The sequence below is a fragment of the Danio rerio genome, chromosome 2 (genome assembly GCF_049306965.1).
Source record: "Danio rerio strain Tuebingen ecotype United States chromosome 2, GRCz12tu, whole genome shotgun sequence".
In the NCBI taxonomy this organism is placed as follows: Eukaryota; Metazoa; Chordata; class Actinopteri; order Cypriniformes; family Danionidae; genus Danio; species Danio rerio.
The window spans coordinates 440,001-460,000 of record NC_133177.1 but is presented as its reverse complement, the minus strand read 5'-3'; the positions used below and the strand labels follow the sequence as shown (position 1 = coordinate 460,000).

The 20,000-nt window shown below is 39.4% G+C and overlaps 3 protein-coding genes across 9 annotated transcripts in view; 1 reads left to right on the top strand and 2 right to left on the bottom strand.

Annotated features, from left to right (window-relative positions):
- The window catches only part of dhx30 (DEAH (Asp-Glu-Ala-His) box helicase 30), a 22,134-nt gene extending 7,029 nt beyond the window's left edge, over nt 1–15,105 (bottom strand). For 3 of the 6 annotated variants that reach the window (XR_012389717.1, XR_012389708.1, XM_694247.10), the window contains exons 1-15: nt 14,926–15,105; nt 14,736–14,851; nt 13,960–14,070; nt 13,087–13,238; nt 10,289–10,397; nt 8,871–9,020; nt 8,071–8,223; nt 6,560–6,829; nt 6,090–6,290; nt 4,241–4,642; nt 2,525–2,603; nt 2,266–2,370; nt 1,763–1,938; nt 1,328–1,534; nt 41–122 (exon numbers count right to left, since the gene is read on the bottom strand). Coding sequence is in view for 2 of the 6 variants with exons in the window: in XM_694247.10 (XP_699339.5) it covers nt 41–122; nt 1,328–1,534; nt 1,763–1,938; nt 2,266–2,370; nt 2,525–2,603; nt 4,241–4,642; nt 6,090–6,290; nt 6,560–6,829; nt 8,071–8,223; nt 8,871–9,020; nt 10,289–10,397; nt 13,087–13,238; nt 13,960–14,070; nt 14,736–14,851; nt 14,926–15,097 (2,485 nt within the window). In the remaining 4 variants the exon portion in view is untranslated. The remainder of the gene's footprint in view (nt 1–40; nt 123–1,327; nt 1,535–1,762; nt 1,939–2,265; nt 2,371–2,524; nt 2,604–4,240; nt 4,643–6,089; nt 6,291–6,559; nt 6,830–8,070; nt 8,224–8,870; nt 9,021–10,288; nt 10,398–13,086; nt 13,239–13,959; nt 14,071–14,735; nt 14,852–14,925) is intronic. The other 3 variants (XR_012389735.1, XR_012389733.1, XM_005171083.4) reach the window with 1 other exon arrangement.
- znf1014 (zinc finger protein 1014) overlaps nt 1–20,000 on the top strand; it is a 560,414-nt gene that overhangs the window by 517,000 nt on the left and 23,414 nt on the right. The gene's annotated exons all lie outside the window — the stretch shown is intronic.
- Nucleotides 16,092–20,000, bottom strand: part of zgc:113293 — a 7,030-nt gene continuing 3,121 nt past the window's right edge. The window contains exons 2-5 of the mRNA NM_001017894.2: nt 19,941–20,000; nt 19,331–19,630; nt 19,129–19,242; nt 16,092–16,543 (exon numbers count right to left, since the gene is read on the bottom strand). The exon at nt 19,941–20,000 is cut by the window's right edge and continues 282 nt beyond it. Coding sequence (NP_001017894.2) covers nt 16,524–16,543; nt 19,129–19,242; nt 19,331–19,630; nt 19,941–20,000 — 494 coding nt within the window. The 3' untranslated portion in view covers nt 16,092–16,523. The remainder of the gene's footprint in view (nt 16,544–19,128; nt 19,243–19,330; nt 19,631–19,940) is intronic.

Here is a 20,000-nt window from a genome sequence, read left to right as displayed (position 1 = left end):
ACGACATCAAATAGACTAAATACAGAACTGTAAAACTCACCAATATCCATGAGGTTCTTCACAGCGGTTCTCACTGCCTGAGTGTCCGGAGAATCCAGCACCTGAGACAGGAAATCCTCAGCCTGTGGGAGAAGAAGAAAGTGAAGAATAATGAAGACAAAATACTGCAGCAGAAAGAATAACACTGACAATATGAATAAAAGAGACAACAAAATAATAAGAAAAACTGAAACAAGAGTAATGACGACAAAAATGAAGAAAAACAGTGGCAAAAAGAATTGTTGTCATATTTTTTGTCAGTTATTCGTATTGTCAACGGTATTCTTTGTCATCGTTTTTCTTTTTGTTTTGTCATCATTATTCTTCAGTTTAAATTGTTTTGTCAATATCTATTTAAAAAATAGTGATGACAAAAATTGAACACGAACAACAAAGTGTATAAGGTTGACAAAGCAAAGAATATTAACGATAAAACGAAAAACAGCGAAGACTAAATGAAGAATAGTGACAAAATGTGTAACGTAGACAAGACGACAACGACAAAACGAAAAAAAGTGAAGACAAAACAATGAATAGTTATGACAAATTAAAAAATATTTATGACAAAATGTAGAATACTGACAAAATGAATAACGAAGACAAAAAGATAACAAAATGCGAATAATCTAAAAGCAAATAGCGATGACAAAACAAACGAGGACAACAAAACGAAGCATAACGACCAAGAAACAAAGATTAATGACCATGAAACGAATAATAATGACCACAAAAGAAGAATAACAACAGAAAAACGAATAACAACCACGAAACGAAGAATGACCACAAAATGAAAAATACTGACCAAAAACTGAAAGACGATCAAAAAACAAATAACGACTATGAAACGAAGAATAACGACAAAGAAACGAATAACGACCACAAAACACATAATGACCACGAAATGAAGAATAACGACCACAAAACAAATAATGATCACGAAATGAAGAATAACGACCACAAAACAAATAATGACAATGAAATAAAAAATAAGGACAAAGGAACAAAGAATAACGACCACAAAACAACTAATGATCACGAAATTAAGAATAACAACCACAAACCAAATAACGACCACAAAACAAATAATGACCACGAAACAAAAAATAACAAAGAAACGAAAAATAACGACCACAAAGTGAAGAATAACGACTACGAAAAGGTAAAAAATGACCACAAAATGAAGAATAACCATGACCAAATACGGCTCTTTAGTTTTAAATGCACACTGCTTTTCCGTTTGATCTGCAGTGTAAATAAACGCTCTTCTAGTGTACATCTGAGGACTCACTTTGCTCTCGGGGCAGTGGATCTTGGCCTGCATCACCACACTCTCCAGAGGAGTGCGCAGGATCTCCGGCACGGGGAACGGCTCCATGCGCTCCAGCTGCTTTCTGGGGAAAAGATGATAAGAATGTCCAGGCTGACAGCGTCCGGCTCGTCCTCTTCTCTGAGTCACGTTTGCTTGTGAAATCCAGACGGTATTCAGCGCAGAGACCTGAGGACAACACGTACATCATAAAACAACATCCATCAGCATTTCAGCATCCTTATCCATACAAAGATGAGAGATACTGTAACTATAACAGTTGTAATTGTAATTGAATGTATTTATTATAGTTTATTTTATAAATTTTTAATGCTTTGTAACTTTAATAATTATTATAGCTTCACATCCAACACAGAAAATAAACAGAAGTGCAGGATTTCTCATTATTTTACAGACTTTAGTTCTGGGGTCGTAGTTCTGCTCCTTCTGCACTCCTGCGTCCACCACGTGCACGATGTCGTCGATTGTGATGGAGGTTTCGGCGATGTTTGTGGCCAGAACGATCTTCCGCTGGCCGGCCGGAGGACGCTGGAAAACAACCTGCTGCTCCGACACCGCCATACTGGAGTGCACTGAAGACAACAGCAGCACATTCAGACACAGACAAACATCCACTACAGCTGGAAAACATTATGCAGTTGATGTCAGAATTATTAACTAAATTATTATGGCTATCATTGTATATCACCATCGTGTATAGCCACTAGTGGTTTTGACCCGCCACCCACTGGACATTAAAGGTACTGCACCCTATATACGCGTTAAAGTTTTACTTTCAGTTTCTCTCAGTGTACGCAGTTGAGAGAAACACACATGCAGCTGCTTTCTGTGGCTGATTTAAATGTTGAAACCTTGGAAATAACCTATGATCCTCTTTTAGGTAATGATGGAGCTCTTACATGGCAAAATGATCTGCGAGCCGGACCTGTAGGCCTGTTTTTCCTCCAGCTGCTGCTGTACAGCTTTAATCTCCTGCCATCCGGGCAGAAAACACAACACTGCACCTGAAGAGCAGACCGAGAAGAGAATAAAACAGATCGCACTTTTAGGACGTAGTGTAAGTAGGCGAATTGAGACGCAGCATTTATTTCCAAAGGAAACTAATGATCTAGATTATCCTGATTTAGTTTTGAAAGAGGTCAGAGGTCAGCTCTTTACCCGGCTCTCCAGTGCGGTGAATGTGGTCAATCACGTCTGCCACCAGATCTAGATCGGGAGTGACGTTATTTTCTTCCTTCTGTTAAAGAATAAGAGCAGACCTTTGTTATATTAGCGGTTTGCATACAATAACAAATCCTCAGCACATGAACTAAACAATGATGCTCAATCAATTCCACACACCCTACTCTCTATTTACACAAGTTAGTTAATAAATAATGGGTAATACTAAAATTATTGCTCAAAAATATTGTTCAATTAATTTTTTTAAGTAACAATAAATGATAAGCTAAACTAAACGAATGGGGCAAGAGTCACTGAAAAAAATGACTAATGTGTTCTGCGTTTGCACTTTAATAAAAACTTGCACTTTGCACTTATTAAAACTAAATATAATGAGTACAAAACATAAAGACGTAAACTAACAAAACCATTAATGAAAACTAACTAAAACCAAGACGAAAGTTCCAGCAAATTTAAACTAATTTAAACATAAAAAACTACAATAATCCTGCTGTACAGCTGAAGAATAATCTGCCCTCCTGTGAAATTCAGTTATGTATAATAGTTTTAATAACTACTTCTAATAACTCATTTCTTTTGTTATCGTAATCAAGGCTTCACTAGGGTAATTAGGGTAAAGTTAGGGTAATTAGGCAAGTCATTGTATAACAGTGGTTTGTTCTAGACACAATAAAAAAATCTGAAATAATTTCTTATGGGGGCTACTATTATATAAAATAAAGTTTAAAAATCCATAAATAAATGCATAAATATTTTTAATTTACATAAAATAAATAAATTAATTAATTAAAATAATTTCTTAAGAGGGCTACAGTCATATAAAATAAAGCTTTAAACCACAGAAATATATTAACACCTAAATAAATATTTAAATATTAATATTTAAATAGTATTTTTTAATTTAAACAAAACAAATATTAAATAACAAATTAAATAAAATAAAAAACAACCAATAATAAAAAAAACTTCCTCCAGAAGAAAAAAATTATATGTAGGAAATACCATGAATATAGTATTTATACAACGACAATTTAACAATTTTGCCTTAAACTACAAGATAAAAAATAAAAACCCATAAATTAATAAATATAAAATACATTTTAAAAATAAATAAATTAATAAATACATTTAAATAAAATGTAAAAAAAAAATACTGGTCATAAAAAATAAAAGTTTAAAACCCCCAAAGAAAATAATAAATAAACAATTAAATAAATATTTATATTTTTATCAAAATAAATAAAATAAAACCAGCCAAAAAAACTACTCCACAAGAAAAAAATTATAGGAATTACTATCATTACTTGAGAAATATTTGAAAAAAATAATATTCACAAAAAACATTTAATAAATTTGCCTCAAACTACAAGATAAAGATCCAACACAAACAACTATAAAATACATAATCAAATAAATTAAATACAAAATGCAATAAAAATATTTCTTAAGGGGGCTACTGTCCAATAAAATGAAGTCTAAAACCCCTGAAATAAAATTAATTATTTAAAAACATGTAATAAAATATAATAAAAACTGGCCCAAAATATCAATACTTTTTAAAATACTTCCTTCAGAAGAAAATAACGGGAATAATGAAAAATATTTAAAAATTCGTCATTTGAAAAAGTCAATTGAGAAATAAAAATAAATAAATAAACAAATAATTAATAGCAACTTTAACTACATACACACCCCCATCCGTCCTCTGACCTCAGCGCTCCACTGTGTGCTGCCCATATCCAGCAGAGGGCGTCTGCTATCCAGCTGCATGTCCTCCAGAAACCGCGCTCGCACGGGATGCATGAAGCCGGGCACGCGGAGCACCGGGCAGCCACCAAAATACTGCGCCAGTCTCTGTGAGTCGCCGCTGGCACTCATGAGCAGCACCTTCAGCTCGGGCCTCAGCGAGAGCACACAGCGCAGCAGATGCAGCAGCAGATCCGTCTGCACGTCCCGCTCGTGCACCTCGTCCACAATCACATGACTGATGCCCTCCAGACGCGGGTTCGACTGCAGCTTCTTCAGGAGCACACCGAGGGTCAGAAACAGCAGAGCGCCACCACTGCGCTCCGGCGGACGTGACTCCAGACGCACCTGATGGAGAAACAAACACCATACAGTTGATCATGCAAGATCATGCTCTAGGACAGAGCCTCTACTGTTAACTAAAACAGCTACCTCAGGAGCTGTCACGTTTCATCAGGACTGCAGTGTGTTGCACGTTTTGTAAGGACTGGAGTGTGTTGCACGTTTTTGTAAGGACTGGAGTGTGTTGCAAGTTTTGTAAGGACTGGAGTGTGTTGTTTGTTTTGTCAGGACTGCAGTGTGTTGCACGTTTTATAAGGACTGCAGTGTGTTGTTTGTTTTGTCAGGACTGCAGTTTGTGGGACGTTTTGTAAGGACTGCAGTTTGTGGCACGTTTTGTAAGGACTGCAGTGTGTGGCACGTTTTGTAAGGATTGCAGTGTGTTGTTTGTTTTGTCAGGACTGGAGTGTGTTGCACGTTTTGTAAGGACTGGAGTGTGTTGCAAGTTTTGTAAGGACTGCAGTGTGTTGTTTGTTTTGTCAGGACTGCAGTGTGTTGCACGTTTTATAAGGACTGCAGTGTGTTGTTTGTTTTGTCAGGACTGCAGTTTGTGGGACGTTTTGTAAGGACTGCAGTTTGTGGCACGTTTTGTAAGGACTGCAGTGTGTGGCACGTTTTGTAAGGATTGCAGTGTGTTGTTTGTTTTGTCAGGACTGGAGTGTGTTGCACGTTTCGTCAGGACTGCAGTGTGTTGCACGTTTTATAAGGACTGCAGTGTGTTGTTTGTTTTGTCAGGACTGCAGTGTGTGGCACGTTTTGTAAGGACTGGAGTGTGTGGCACGTTTTGTAAGGACTGCAGTGTGTTGTTTGTTTTGTAAGGACTGCAGTGTGTTGTTTGTTTTGTAAGGACTGCAGTGTGTTGTTTGTTTTGTAAGGACTGCAGTGTGTTGTTTGTTTTGTAAGGACTGCAGTGTGTTGTTTGTTTTGTAAGGACTGCAGTGTTGCATGTTTTGTAAGGACTGGAGAGTGTTGCACGTTTTGTCAGGACTGCAGTGTGTTGTTTGTTTTGTAAGGACTGCAGTGTGTTGTTTGTTTTGTAAGGACTGCAGTGTGTTGTTTGTTTTGTAAGGACTGCAGTGTGTTGTTTGTTTTGTAAGGACTGCAGTGTGTTGTTTGTTTTGTAAGGACTGCAGTGTGTTGTTTGTTTTGTAAGGACTGCAGTGTGTTGTTTGTTTTGTAAGGACTGCAGTGTGTTGTTTGTTTTGTAAGGACTGCAGTGTGTTGTTTGTTTTGTAAGGACTGCAGTGTGTTGTTTGTTTTGTCAGGACTGCAGTGTGTTGCATGTTTTGTCAGGACTGCAGTGTTGCATGTTTTGTAGGGACTGGAGTGTGTTGTACATTTTGTCAGGACTGCAGTGTGTTGTACGTTTTGTCAGGACTGCAGTGTGTTGCACGTTTTGTCAGGACTGCAGTGTGTTGCACGTTTTGTAAGGACTGGAGTGTGTGCAAGTTCTTACCTGGTATCCCACACAGTGTTGCAGTGCGGGCCCGATCTCATGCGCCACCCGCTGAGCCACAGACACTGCACTGATCCTCCGCGGCTGTGTTACCAGCACGTTACACTCGGCCCCTTCTCCCCTCAGAACTCCATCCTCCAGCAGGAAGCGTGGAATTCGTGTGGTTTTCCCACAGCCCGTCTCTCCTGAAATCACCACCACCTGTGCATAGGGGCAGAGATAGGGTAATGAGCAGTGTTGGGTAACGCATTACAAGTGATGACAGCACATAATATTAGACAAGATATTCTTTAAGACACTAGTATTCAGCTTAAAGAAACATTTAAAGGCTTAACAAGGTTAATTAGGGTAAAGTAAGGTTAATTAGGCAAGTCATTGTATAACAGTGGTTTACAATATTCCTTCAAAAGCAGATGGTGGAGACATTTCAATCATCCACAATCCAAACTCCTCATATGGCACACGCATACCTGTGAAGACCTCACCGCCTCCAGAATGCTCTCTTTATGGGCGTCCACAGGAAGCTCCGCCCCCCGGGCAGGCCCCACCCTCTTCCACATGCTGAGGAGGCGTTGACTGAGATGCTCCGCCTCCTTGGGCTCCAGAGCGCGGTATGGTTTACTAGTGATGGCGTCTGTTATAAACTCATCCTCATCATAATCATCTGCAGCTGTACTGATGGAGGACGACTGATGCTCCTCTTCATCCCACAGCTTCTGAACCTCCGCCTCCACTGGATACTGCACACACACACACACGCGCACACACACACACACACACACGCACATGAGTGAGTACAACACTTTCTTGTTGCGATTAATTACTGAAGCTTATGATAGCACTAAAGGATTGATAGCCCAGCTCTAAAGGACTGATAGCTCCGCCCTGAAGGATAATCCAGCTCTAAAGGACTGATAGCTCCGCCCTGAAGGATAGCCCAGCTCTAAAGGACTGATAGCTCCGCCCTGAAGGATAGCCCAGCCCTAAAGGACTGATAGCTCCGCCCTGAAGGATGGCCCAGCTCTAAAGGACTGATAGCTCCGCCCTGAAGGATAGCCCAGCCCTAAAGGACTGATAGCTCCGCCCTGAAGGATGGCCCAGCCCTAAAGGACTGATAGCTCCGCCCTGAAGGATGGCCCAGCCCTAAAGGACTGATAGCGCCGCCCTAAAGGATTGATAACCCAGCCCTAAAGGACTGATAGCTTCGCCCTAAAGGACTGATAGCTCCGCCCTGAAGGATGGCCCAGCCCTAAAGGACTGATAGCTCCGCCCTAAAGGATTGATAGCCCAGCCCTAAAGGACTGATAGCTCCGCCCTAAAGGATTGATAGCCCAGCCCTATATGACTGATAGCCCCACCCTAAAGGACTGATAGCTCTGACCTAAATGTTTGATAGCCCCGCCCTAAGGGACTGATAGCTCCGCCCTAAAGGATTGATAGCCCAGCCCTAAAGGACTGATAGCTCCGCCCTAAAGGATTGATAGCCCAGCCCTATATGACTGATAGCCCCACCCTAAAGGACTGATAGCTCTGACCTAAATGTTTGATAGCCCCGCCCTAAGGGACTGATAGCTCCGCCCTAAAGGATTGATAGCTCCGGCCTAAATGACTAATAGCCCCACCTTAAAGTATTGACAGCTCCGCCCTAAAGTATTAATAGCCCCGCCCTATATGACTGATAGCTCCGCCCTAAATGATCGATGGCCCCACCTTAAAGGCATTAAATGTGTCCAGAAATCATTTCGAGGGTGGGAAAGAGGGTTATGATATTGGAAACAAAGATTCTGAGGGGGCAAACTAATATCTACACAATAATGAATTGCTCAGATACATGTACAACAAGCAGTACTATATACATATAAAAATATGAAGAGTAAACTTTGATTTTATTGTGACTTTAAAAGTCGTGGAAAACTAAATTCAAATATATCCCATTTCAGTGTGAAAAGCGCAGACTTGGCAACCCTGAGTGTCCCCTGACCTGTGAGAGGTACTGCTGTATCCTGAGCTCCAGCTGCTCTGGGATCTGCATCCGGCAGGGCTGTCGGTGTCTCTCTCCGGCCTCTCGAACCTGATCCTGATGGTACCGGGCGTGGGTCAGAGGCTTATTCTGCTCATCCAGCAGATTCAGCTCCTGCACGAAGAGAAAACCAGTCATTATAAGCACTGCAGCCGAATGACTTTTAATGAAGAACCTGGACTCTCTGTGGTCACTCTGAATTCTGTTTAAGACATTCTGCTGATGAATCAGCACAGACTACGCTGATGCACTCAGGATTACTAAAGGGCTCCAATTTTGCCCCTTTTAAAAGATGTAAAGTAAGTCTGGTGTCTCCGGAAGTAGTGTGTGTGAAGTTACAGCTCAAAACACCAATTAAATCATTTATTATAGCCTTCAGAAAAGGCCACTTTTGGGGTCAGAGGGAATTGCAGCTGTTTTGGTGTCTGAAAGCAGTACAATTAGGATCAAAGCCTAAACGGGTTCAGTTTTAGACAGTTAGAAAACAACCATTCTCAGCTCAAACTTCACACACACATCGTAGGGACTACACTTAATTTACGTCTTGTAAAACAACTCCTGTTGTGTGATTGAAGCATCCTCGTTATAGTTGTGCTCACTATACAGAAGTGTTGATTCCAGCGGTTATCAATTACTCAGACCTGAACACATCTTTCAATCCTAGTTTCTTTGCTAATTCTGTTTTGTGGTTGGCTGATTTTGCATGGTAGATGCTCTTTAATGAACAGCACATGTGTGTTTTGTGTGATGCTGGAATGAACCTTGAGCTTCAGACAGGCCAGTGCTGCAGCGTTGGCCTCCGCCTCCAGTCTGCGGCGTCCGCTAGCAGTGAAGGTCATGGGTGTCGGCCAGAGGACGTTCAGCTCACACACTTTTACTTTCCCACCGCTGGTCTTGTACTGAAGCAGATCCTGCATACGGGAGAACGGCGGAACAGATGGAGAAATATCCATCAGAGAAACAAAACTAAGGCAGAGGGCTTTAAACAACAGTTTGCTGTTGATTCCAGCACAGAGCATCATTCTGCGTGATCTTACACTGCAAACCTGCTTCCTTAATCAAGACGTTTTTGTCTGGTTTCTAGTACATGCCTAAATCAAGGAGCATTTTCTAGACAAGCACAAAATATTTGAGAATTAAGTCAGAATTAAGTGAGTTTTTCCTTAAAACAAGCTAAATATTCTGCCAGTGGTGTAAGGCTGCGTTCACACCTGTGAATGGATTCAGTTGTTCTGAAGCAGAGATTACAATTGTAACATTGTTGCTCTTTGGTCTTGGAGCGGTTCGCTTTCACACTGCAAAGTTTCTAATCGGACCAAAAGAGCTAAACAAGTCACGTGTGAGTAAACTCTCCTCACATTGGTCAGAGTGTCAGGGTTTATTTTGCAGAGTCCCGCTAAGCTGTCAGGAGGTGGTGGTTTGGTGGTGATTGACAGGGTGCGCGCGACGTGTCTGAGGAGAGACGCGGTGGGGAGGGGTGAGAAGGGTGTGCGACGATGCCTATTTGAGGACCTGGAGGGAGACGCGAGATTACCGGGAGATCATCACTCGTTTGCGGGCATCCGGAGACTCGCGAAACTTCCCGCCATACTCATAACTCTCTCTCCATAAAGCCGTATATGCCTATTACATATTCATAAACACTGTGATACAACCGCGCTCGGATCGGATCGCTTTCTCAATACAATCGAACCACTCCAGGGTTCGTTTCAATCGAGCCGAGACCACCTCATTCAAGCGATCTCGGAGCGATTACTTTGGCGCGGAACAGAGTGCGATTGCCCTGTTCACATATGCCAATCGAACCGCGCTAACTGGGCAAACGAGATACGTTCCCAAACAAAAGTGTAGGTGTGAAAGCACCCTAAGAAAAATAATCTTATGTCAAAAATAAAACATTTTTCTTTCCTCATTGGCAGATTATTCAGCTTGTTTTAAGGAAATCTCACTTAATTTTGACTCATTTCTTAAAACAAAATTTTTTTGCTTGTCTAGAAAACACTTTTTGATTTAAGAACATTTAGATAATTGGACAGAAACAAAGACAATTCCAAGACAATTCTTTGCAGTGTGCTTTTCTTTCTTAGATTTGTTGTCTTGTTTCGCATCTAAATATCTAAATATTCTGAATTAACTTAAATTGAATTAATTACACTGCAATCTGCTGATTTCAACTCACCCTGACTCTACAGGAGGAGGTGGCCACCTGAATAACACTTCCCAGTAGAGTCCTCGGCCGAGGGAAGATGGCCAGCGCCTCTGACAGTCTCGAATCCTCTTCCACTAGCCTGAAAAACATCAACACTCTAATATAATGATCTCCAAACAGGCTTTCTCAATGTGATCTACAAAGTTAAAATAAATGGCTTCAGGTTTTTTTTTTTTTGCATATATTGGCGTATTTCAGATTTCAATACTGTTTTTTTTCATGTTTTTATTTATTATTACTGAACTGTTGGAGATTATTGAACTTTTTTTTTTTTAAGTTCTAACTTTACACCTTTAAACATTAATTTTGCATTCTGTCAATTCCAGAAACAATCTCAACAACCTGCCCTAAAACACTAAACGTCATACAGTACCACACAACAGACAATAAACAAAAGCACACACTCTCTCACAATCATGAAGTGCTTCCATTAATCTTCCTCTAAAATTAGCATTTTTGGTGTTTACGTTCAGTTATTTCACTTAAAGGACAATAAAATAACCTTTATTTGCCTGAAAAGAAAATTTACTGAACCTACATGAGGGTATTTGAGACAGTTAATACTTTGTTAATAAAGTGTGAAAACCCTCATTATTAATAACAATAAAAATCATAAACATTTTACATCAGTTCCCTATAAAACTGCATTAACTAGACAAACAAAACATAATTGTAAAATGTCAATAAAGTTTATTATTATTAAATTAAACAATGTTTTAGTTTGAGCTTGTTCTGGTAAAGCAATCCCAGCGAACATTACTTATGTAAACAAAATGCCAGCGTGTGTGTATTTTATTCGGTTCTGCTAAAGACTATAAACAGACTTTGGTTCTGCCCATGTCGTCCTGCTTGATGACAGACCCAGAGAACATTTCTAAACAGAAACAAAATCTTCTTTACAGGGTTGGTTTGATTGCATTTGTAATGTCTCTGAAATACAGATTTAAGACTAATTATTGCGTTATTCTAATACTTTGGACTTTTTAAAGACTCGCTGCTCCACAGAAGCCTGAGAAAACTGCTCATTTTAGAATAAAACTTCTGATATGTCTTGCATCTGAACTCTTCATAATGTTTTGTATTGTTCTCCCCTTGTGGCTAATGAAGGAACTGCAGCATTTACAGTCGACTCCACACAGTGGCGCCCCCAGAAAATTTTCTTAGGGGTGGCCAGAAGAGGCCGCACCAAATCTTGGGGTGGCACACAAAAAAAAAATGAATTCAGTGTAATGTTATATTTTTGTTTCTGGTAAATGAAATAATGTAGTTTTATTCATTTAATTAATTCTACTTGAAATATTGCAATTTATTCTTTGAAATAATTCAGCAAGTACATGTGCAAACCAAATAAAAATCTATGTTTAGTTTAAAAACACTTTTCATATACTGTATAAATGACTTCTTTTTTTACGTGCCTTTATTGTACATCATACGAGATATGCCATGTCTAAAATTAATGAAGATTAATGAGTTTATTATTCCCAGTGATGGGTTGCAGCTGGAAGAGCATCCGCTGTGTAAAAATGTGCTAGATAAGTTGGCGGTTCATTCTGCTGTGGTGACCCTGGATTAATAAAGGGACTAAGCCGAAAAGAAAATGAATGAAAGAATAATGAGTTTATTAATTACCCAAACAAATGAACAAACTGAACAAAAGGCATTACTATACACACTCACTATACCTAATAATATTATTTATCCATATTGCTTTTTGAACCATTTTATTAATGCAGCTTCTTCTATTGATATACTGTAGCTTAAGGTAAATATTAAATAGCCATTGCTGTCTATTGAAGGTGTATGTGTGCTGTCAAGGACGATCGGGGAGGGTAGTGGTGGTTCTAGTTTAAATGACACCCTGGGCGAACCACCCTATACACCCCCACCTCTCTTGAATTGTTAGATTTGTTATTCAATAAATATAACAATTTATTTATATTTATTCTAAATAAATACAATTAATATTAATATACAATTATTATTCTAAATAAATAACAGAAATCAGTCCTAAATATTACTGGAAAACAACAAATGGAGTGATATGCCAACATCACTTAAGAAACCTTTTGCATGAAAATTAATTATGACAATTCTAAAGAATACAAAAAATGTATTATAGAATTATCTGTGGTCTTAGACCAGATCATGGCTGAGAAATCATGTTATGAAGTCTTACCTCCCTGACTCATTATCCCTCCTTTCTGCTTTAAAGGCATGCTTAGTGAAAGTAACATCATCATCATCATCATCATCATCATCATCATATTATATAAACTTTAAACGACTTTCAAAACTCGCTGTGTGCCGACACTTCTGCACAAAAGGCTGTTACTCCTATTTCACGGCGCATGAGCGGTGCCTATTATGTCGGCGTGCATGCAAACAACCAACCGGGATTCACACAGGAGTGCGTGAGGCGCGCGGGAATGGTTTTCCGCGCGCATGCGTCAGTTTGCTTTCACCAGCATTGAACCAGAGGGGGAGAGCTACGTCAGTAACACCAACAATAATTTAGTGACTGCATTTTATTTATTTATTTATGTATTTATTTATTTATCTAAATATTGGGAATTTATAAGTTCATTTAAATCAATAATGTCAACCGCAAAATTATGTTGGGGTGGCCACAGGGGTGGCCAGAGTTTACCAAGGGGTGGCCGTGGCCACCCCTGGCCACCCCTTGGAGGCGCCCCTGACTCCACAGTGTTGTTTATAAGAGAAACGATGCAGACTGAGATGGTAAACTGTGGAGTAAAGCATTAGTCTACCCGTGAGCTCTGTCTTTCTGTGTTTTCTTCTGGATGGGCAGAGATTGGAGATGATTTTCCTCCTCATTGTCACACAGCGATGTCTGTCTGTCTTTCATTCTCAGCATTCCAGCTTCCTGCCGCCGCTTTCCTGGAGCATAAACTCCCAGCTCCTGATAGAGACAGAAAATACTGATAAAATATACTGATACACATAAACACAGCCTATTAGAGAATCAGGTTCTTCTTTTTAAAAGATCAATAAAACTGACTAAAGCGCATGAGAAGTAGTGTACATTTAAAATAACACACACACAATCACACTTTTACATAACTGTAACAGACACTGACTGTAATACCACTGCTGTGATGTCCCTCACTATAGTCATTTATAGTACACACTATAGTGTTTTTGAACCACACTACACTGTGGTAGTGATTATACGGTTACCATGGTAACAACAACTACAGTGACTAATCTATTGTGGTAATTCTACAGTTGCCATGGTAACAACTATAGTAATCGATCTGTTGTGGTGATTCTACAGTTGCTATGGTAACAACTATAGTAATTGATCTGTTGTGGTGATTCTACAGTTGCTATGGTAACACTACTTTTCTACAACTATAGGGAAAATTATACTGCAAAACACCAGTTTACTGTAGCTAAAACTAAATTATACTACAGTATTTATTACAGTTTATATTACTATAGTAATACAGTAAGCTGGAGCATTAATAAAAATAATTATATATATAAATATATATATATATATATATATATATATATATATATATATATAAATTAAATAAATAGAGTATAATTTACTATTAATATAGTATATAATAGTGTAGTACTGTTTAATGTGATGTGTAATGAGAGTAAAATCTCACGCAAAGTTTCTGTAGAGCTGCGGCTGCTGCGTTTCGCTCCGCCTCCTGTTTGCGGGACCCGAAGCCTTCAGTCTCGATCCTCACGGGCCAAAGAAGAGTAACCGTGGCCCTCTGAAACACAGCAGCTGAGGTCAACACACAGGGTTGCCAGGTTTCCATAACAAAACCAGCGCAATGAGCAGTCAAAAAAATAACCCAAAACTATGACAATAACATCAAAAATTAAATGGCATCACCATTCACAAAATAAATATTATAGATTCTGTTGTCATAAAAATGACTTAAATCTGCATAAACTAAAAGTTGCTGAGATTTATTTCCATATTAATTACTTCATACGAAAAAGAATATTAAATAGGGGGCGGGGCTTTATTTTGTTAAGGAGGCTTATGTACAGTTGGTGTGGAAGCACTCAGGCTGACATCAACAGGAGCCACTGCAAACGCAGAAGCTCAGACTTTTATTGATTACCAAAACAAACCTTTTTATTTTATAAACATCTAGCCCTACCTCAACCCTCATAGTAATGTAAAGACAGTCATTATAATGAGAATTATTTATAAAATTACTCATTAAATAGTATTTATATGACGTCTACCCCAACCCTCACACTAATGTAAAGACAGTAATTATTGTTGTCAGCGTCACAAAAAGTATGCTCGATATTGATGCGAGTATCCGCAGCTGTATCCCTTCTAGACTTTACCAAAAGTAGCCCAATTCTTCGGGAAAACCATGGACTGGCAACCCCGGACCACGGTTCAGCTCTCTCTCACCTTGACCTCCCCATCCGTGCAGCTGAACTTGAGGTACTGAGAAACATTAGACAGACCCACAGATCTGGACAGCGTGTTGTACAGCAGGTTTTTGGCGTGAAGATAATCTGGATGAGCTGTCAGAGAGGTCAAATCCAAAATCAGTCAGAATTTCGTAAGAAAATTACATCACAGCTCGTGTTTCTCTTACCTTTATTAATAGTTTCCGGCGGAGAATGACGACGTGTATGGACGACATCAGGTTTAGACCTGTACTGACGAATAAAAGCCCATCTCGACCTGATGTCTTTATTAATTTCAAGAGTCTTACTCCTGAGTGACAGCAGAGCCCGCAGCGGCGTGAGTGCTGAGGACATCGCCATGTTTGAGTGTCTTCTTCGCCGCTTTTGGCGCCACACTTGCCGCCGTTCGCGCCTCCTGCTGGATTGATGAGACGCGAATTATGTTTTTCTTCTAGAGAAAGTCTTGTTATTATACTCTTTGGCTGTAAAATATGTTTTTAATTATTAAACAGTGCAAAATTATAAAACTATTTATTCCATCATTGGCCAATGATTTGCCTAATAAACCTAGTTAACCCTTTGAATGACACTTTAAGTCGAGTATCTTGCTAAGTAACTAAACTATTTACTGTCATCATGACAAAGACATAAAATAAATAAATAATTATAATATATATTGTTTTGATGTGTCAAAAAATCTGTTTAACAGCCCTTGGGAAATATTTAGCTAATAATTTACCTCAAACTGTACAAATTTATATCCGCACCAATCATTTTATTTGATTGTAATATGTGTAATTTTATTAGTCACATTACAAATAAAACAGTCTTCATGCAGTGTAATGTTCATTTATATAAAATATAAATGCAGAAAATTACTTCTAGGTTGTAAAATAAATAATGACACTTCATTTTATTCTGAAATAATAATTAAAAAAACTTTCTAAATGTGTAAATGATACTGGTCTCAATGGTAGTGGCAATGTTGAACTATTTCAGATGACAATCAGTGGGTATTTTGTACACAACAATCCTTTAACAGACTTTTAATTTGTCATCAAATGATTTTTGTTCTATAAGACAGATGAGATTCTTCTATATAAAGTGCTGTTACACTGAATAATGGTCATTAGTTTTGCAAGGAAATAAATAAATTAAATTATGATAAATGCACAGAGGATGTTAAAGCAGCCTGAATATTTGTTTGTAATGTAAATATCAATTGATGTAGGCCACAATATATGTTGATATTGGGCCAAATGTAATACAGAACAGAGACCGTGTATAAAAAGTTCTTTGTGTGCAAATTTTGACCAAAAAAGAAATAAATAATGAGGTACAAAATAATGATATATATATTTAAATATTAATAATAATTTATTTAAAACAAACACAATGACACACAGACAGAAAATGATAAATTACCAGACAAAATACACACGTTCCTACACAATCTTAATAAAACACATTTACAACGGAAGGACTGATGTGTTTGAATAAAAACAAAAAAAAACTAGTTTCTCTTCTCAGCAATGCTATAAATCACACTGTTTTACTCTTCAATAATCACTGCTGAAGATAATCAGATTTACAGCAGGAGTGAAACGCATCATCTGCATCTCTCTCGGTTATTCCTGACAGACATTCTGAGTGCTGGACATAAAACACAGGAACAGGCTGAATATTACACAACAGTAAAATCACAGTTCATCATCTGACTTTCATAATAAGAGTCTCTTCATCAGTGTGGGCTATCTTCTGTACATGATCCTCAGTTTCAGCACCGCTACACACTTTCACCAGCGGCTGAAAACAAAGACACAAGGAGAAATGATAAACAAACTATAGTTGTGTCCCAAATGACACGCTATACACCATGCACGTTTACATTTATGCATTATGCACTATACACTTATACAGCATGCACTTAAACACTATGCACCTGTATACTATGCACCTACACACCATGCACTTATACCCTATGCATTGGACACTAAACTATACACTATGCACTTATACACATTATGCACTTATACACTACACTTATACACAGTATGCACCTATACACCATGCACATACACAGTATGCACCTATACACCATGCACCTATTCTAAATGCACTTATACACTGCACCTACACACTATGCACCTATAACCCATGCTCTACACTATGCATCTATACACCATGCACTTATACACTATGCAGTTGCACTTATACACTGTGCACCTATACGCTATGCACTAATACCCTATGCACTTTTACACTATACCCTATGAACTTATACGCTATGCACCTATACACTTACAATACACTATGCACTTGCACACTATATCCTATGCATTTATACCCTATTAACTTTTACACTATGCACTTTTACACTATACCCTATGCACTAATACACCTCTGCTCTACACTATGCATCTATACACCATGCACTTATACCCTATGCACTTATACGCTATGCATCTATACCAGGTGTGGGCAAACTTGATCCTAGGGGGCCAGTGTCCTGCATAGTTTAGCTCCAACCCTATTCAAACAGACCTCCCTATAGAGTTCAAATGATCTTGAAGACACTGATTAGTTTGTTCAGGTGTGTTTGACTAGTGTTGGAACAAAACTCTGCAGGGACAGCGGCCCTCGAGGATCAAGTTTGCCCATCCCTGATCTATACCCTATACACTTGCACACAATACCCTATGCACTTATACCCTATGCACTTTTACACTATGCACTTATACACTATACCCTATGCACTTATACGCTACGCACCTATACCCTAACACACAATACTGTATGCACTTATACCCTATGCACTTGCACACTATATCCTATGCACTTATACACTATGCATCTATACCCTATGCACTTATACACTATATCCTATGCACTTATACACTATGCATCTATACCCTATGCACTTATACACTATGCATCTATACCCTATGCACTTATACCCTATGCACTTATACACTATGCATCTATACCCTATGCACTTATACACTATGCATCTATACCCTATGCACTTATACACTATATCCTATGCACTTATACACTATGCATCTATACCCTATGCACTTATACACTATGCATCTATACCCTATGCACTTATACACTATATCCTATGCACTTATACACTATGCATCTATACCCTATGCACTTATACACTATGCATCTATACCCTATGCACTTATACACTATATCCTATGCACTTATACACTATGCATCTATACCCTATGCACTTATACACTATGCACTTATACATTATACACATATAACCTATGCATCTATACCCTATGCACTTATACCCTATGCACTTATACACTATATCCTATGCACTTATACACTATGCATCTATACCCTATGCACTTATACACTATGCACTTATATACTACACCCTATGCACTAATACGCCGTGCATTTATACCCCATGCACTTATACCCTATGCACTTATACACTATGCACTTATACACTATGCACTTATACACTATGCACTTATACCCTATGCACTTATACCCTATGCACTTATATCCTATGCACTTATACATTATGCACATATAACCTATGCATCTATACCCTATGCACTTATACCCTATGTACTTGCACACAATACCCTATGCACTTATACGCCGTGCACTTATACCCTATGCACTTATACACAATGCACTTACACTATGCATCTATACCCTATGCACTTATACACTATGCACATATAACCTATGCATCTATACCCTATGCACTTATACCCTATGCACTTATACCCTATGCACTTATACCCTATGCACTTATACCCTATGCACTTATACTCAATGCACTTATACCCAATGCACTTATACCCTATGCACCTATACCCTATGCACCTATACACTATGCACTTATACACTATGCAACTATACCCTATGCACATATAACCTATGCATCTATACCCTATGCACCTATACCCTATGCACCTATACCCTATGCACTTATACACTATGCACCTATACCCTATGCACTTATACCCTATGCACTTATACCCTATGCACTTATACCCTATGCACTTATACCCTATGCACTTATACACTATGCACCTATAACCTATGCACTTATACCCTATGCACTTATACCCTATGCACATATACCCTATGCACATATACCCTATGCACTTATACCCTATACACCAAGGGTCACCAAACTTCCTGGAGGGTCGGTGTCCTGCGGATTTGAGCTCCAACCCTAATCAAACACACCTGAACAAGCTAATCAAGCTCTTACTAGACACCTGAAACACCCAGGCAGGTGTGTTGAGGCAGGTTGGAGCTAAACCTTGCAGTGACACCAGACCTCCAGGCACTCATACACTCAATCGTGTAGTGTACGAGTTTAAAAGACTAGTATGTGATGCACTCACTCCGCGTCTCTGCTCGTCTGTGCTTTCTGCACACACACACTATCAGCAGCGTCACAGCGACAGCAGCAGGAATCAGCAGCAGCAGCAGCAGCAGACAGTACTGCGGAGACGGCTCTGAAACACACACACAGAGTGATGACAGAGCTGCTGAACAGAATATGTGTGTGTGTGTGTGTGTGTGTGTGCGTGTGTGTGTGGTCACCTGTGTGTGTGTGGCAGTGGTCAGTGCTGTTGAAGTGTGTGGTGTGTGTGCTGATGCTGTTGTTGGCCACACAGCTGTACGTTTGCTCCTCCTGCGGCTGGATCTGCAGTGGTAATGAGAGGCTGCTGTGGTCCGAGTTGTTGTTGGTGTGTGTGACGCTGGACAGTAACACTCCGCCGCTGCTGTAGAAGGACAGCGTCGCCCACGAGGCGTTCCTCAGCAAACACACCAACACACACTTCTGACCTGCAGATCTGCTGGACAGCGACACACTCCTGACGACGGGGACGGACAGAGGAGCTGCACAAACACACACACACACACAACACTTATTGTGTAGCAGTCTGTAGCTCCGCCCTCTTCTGAAAAGAGCTCAATCTCATTTGCATTTAAAGCGACAGCCACCAAAACACCACAATGAGGATGAAAGCCTGAGAGGGTCAGTTTCAGAGAGCTGGAGGACATGACCTGTGTGTATTCTCAGCTCACACACACTCTGGACACCGCACAGACGCAGTTTATATCTTGTATATAACAGGCTGAATAAGACTGCAGGCGCATTTAAAGCATATCATTAAACAAATAGAGTTGTGAGATGGCTTCTGCTCACCGTAGACTCTGAGACTGAAGCTCTTGTTGAAGGTGTTCCTGCTACCGCTGACGGTCAGCC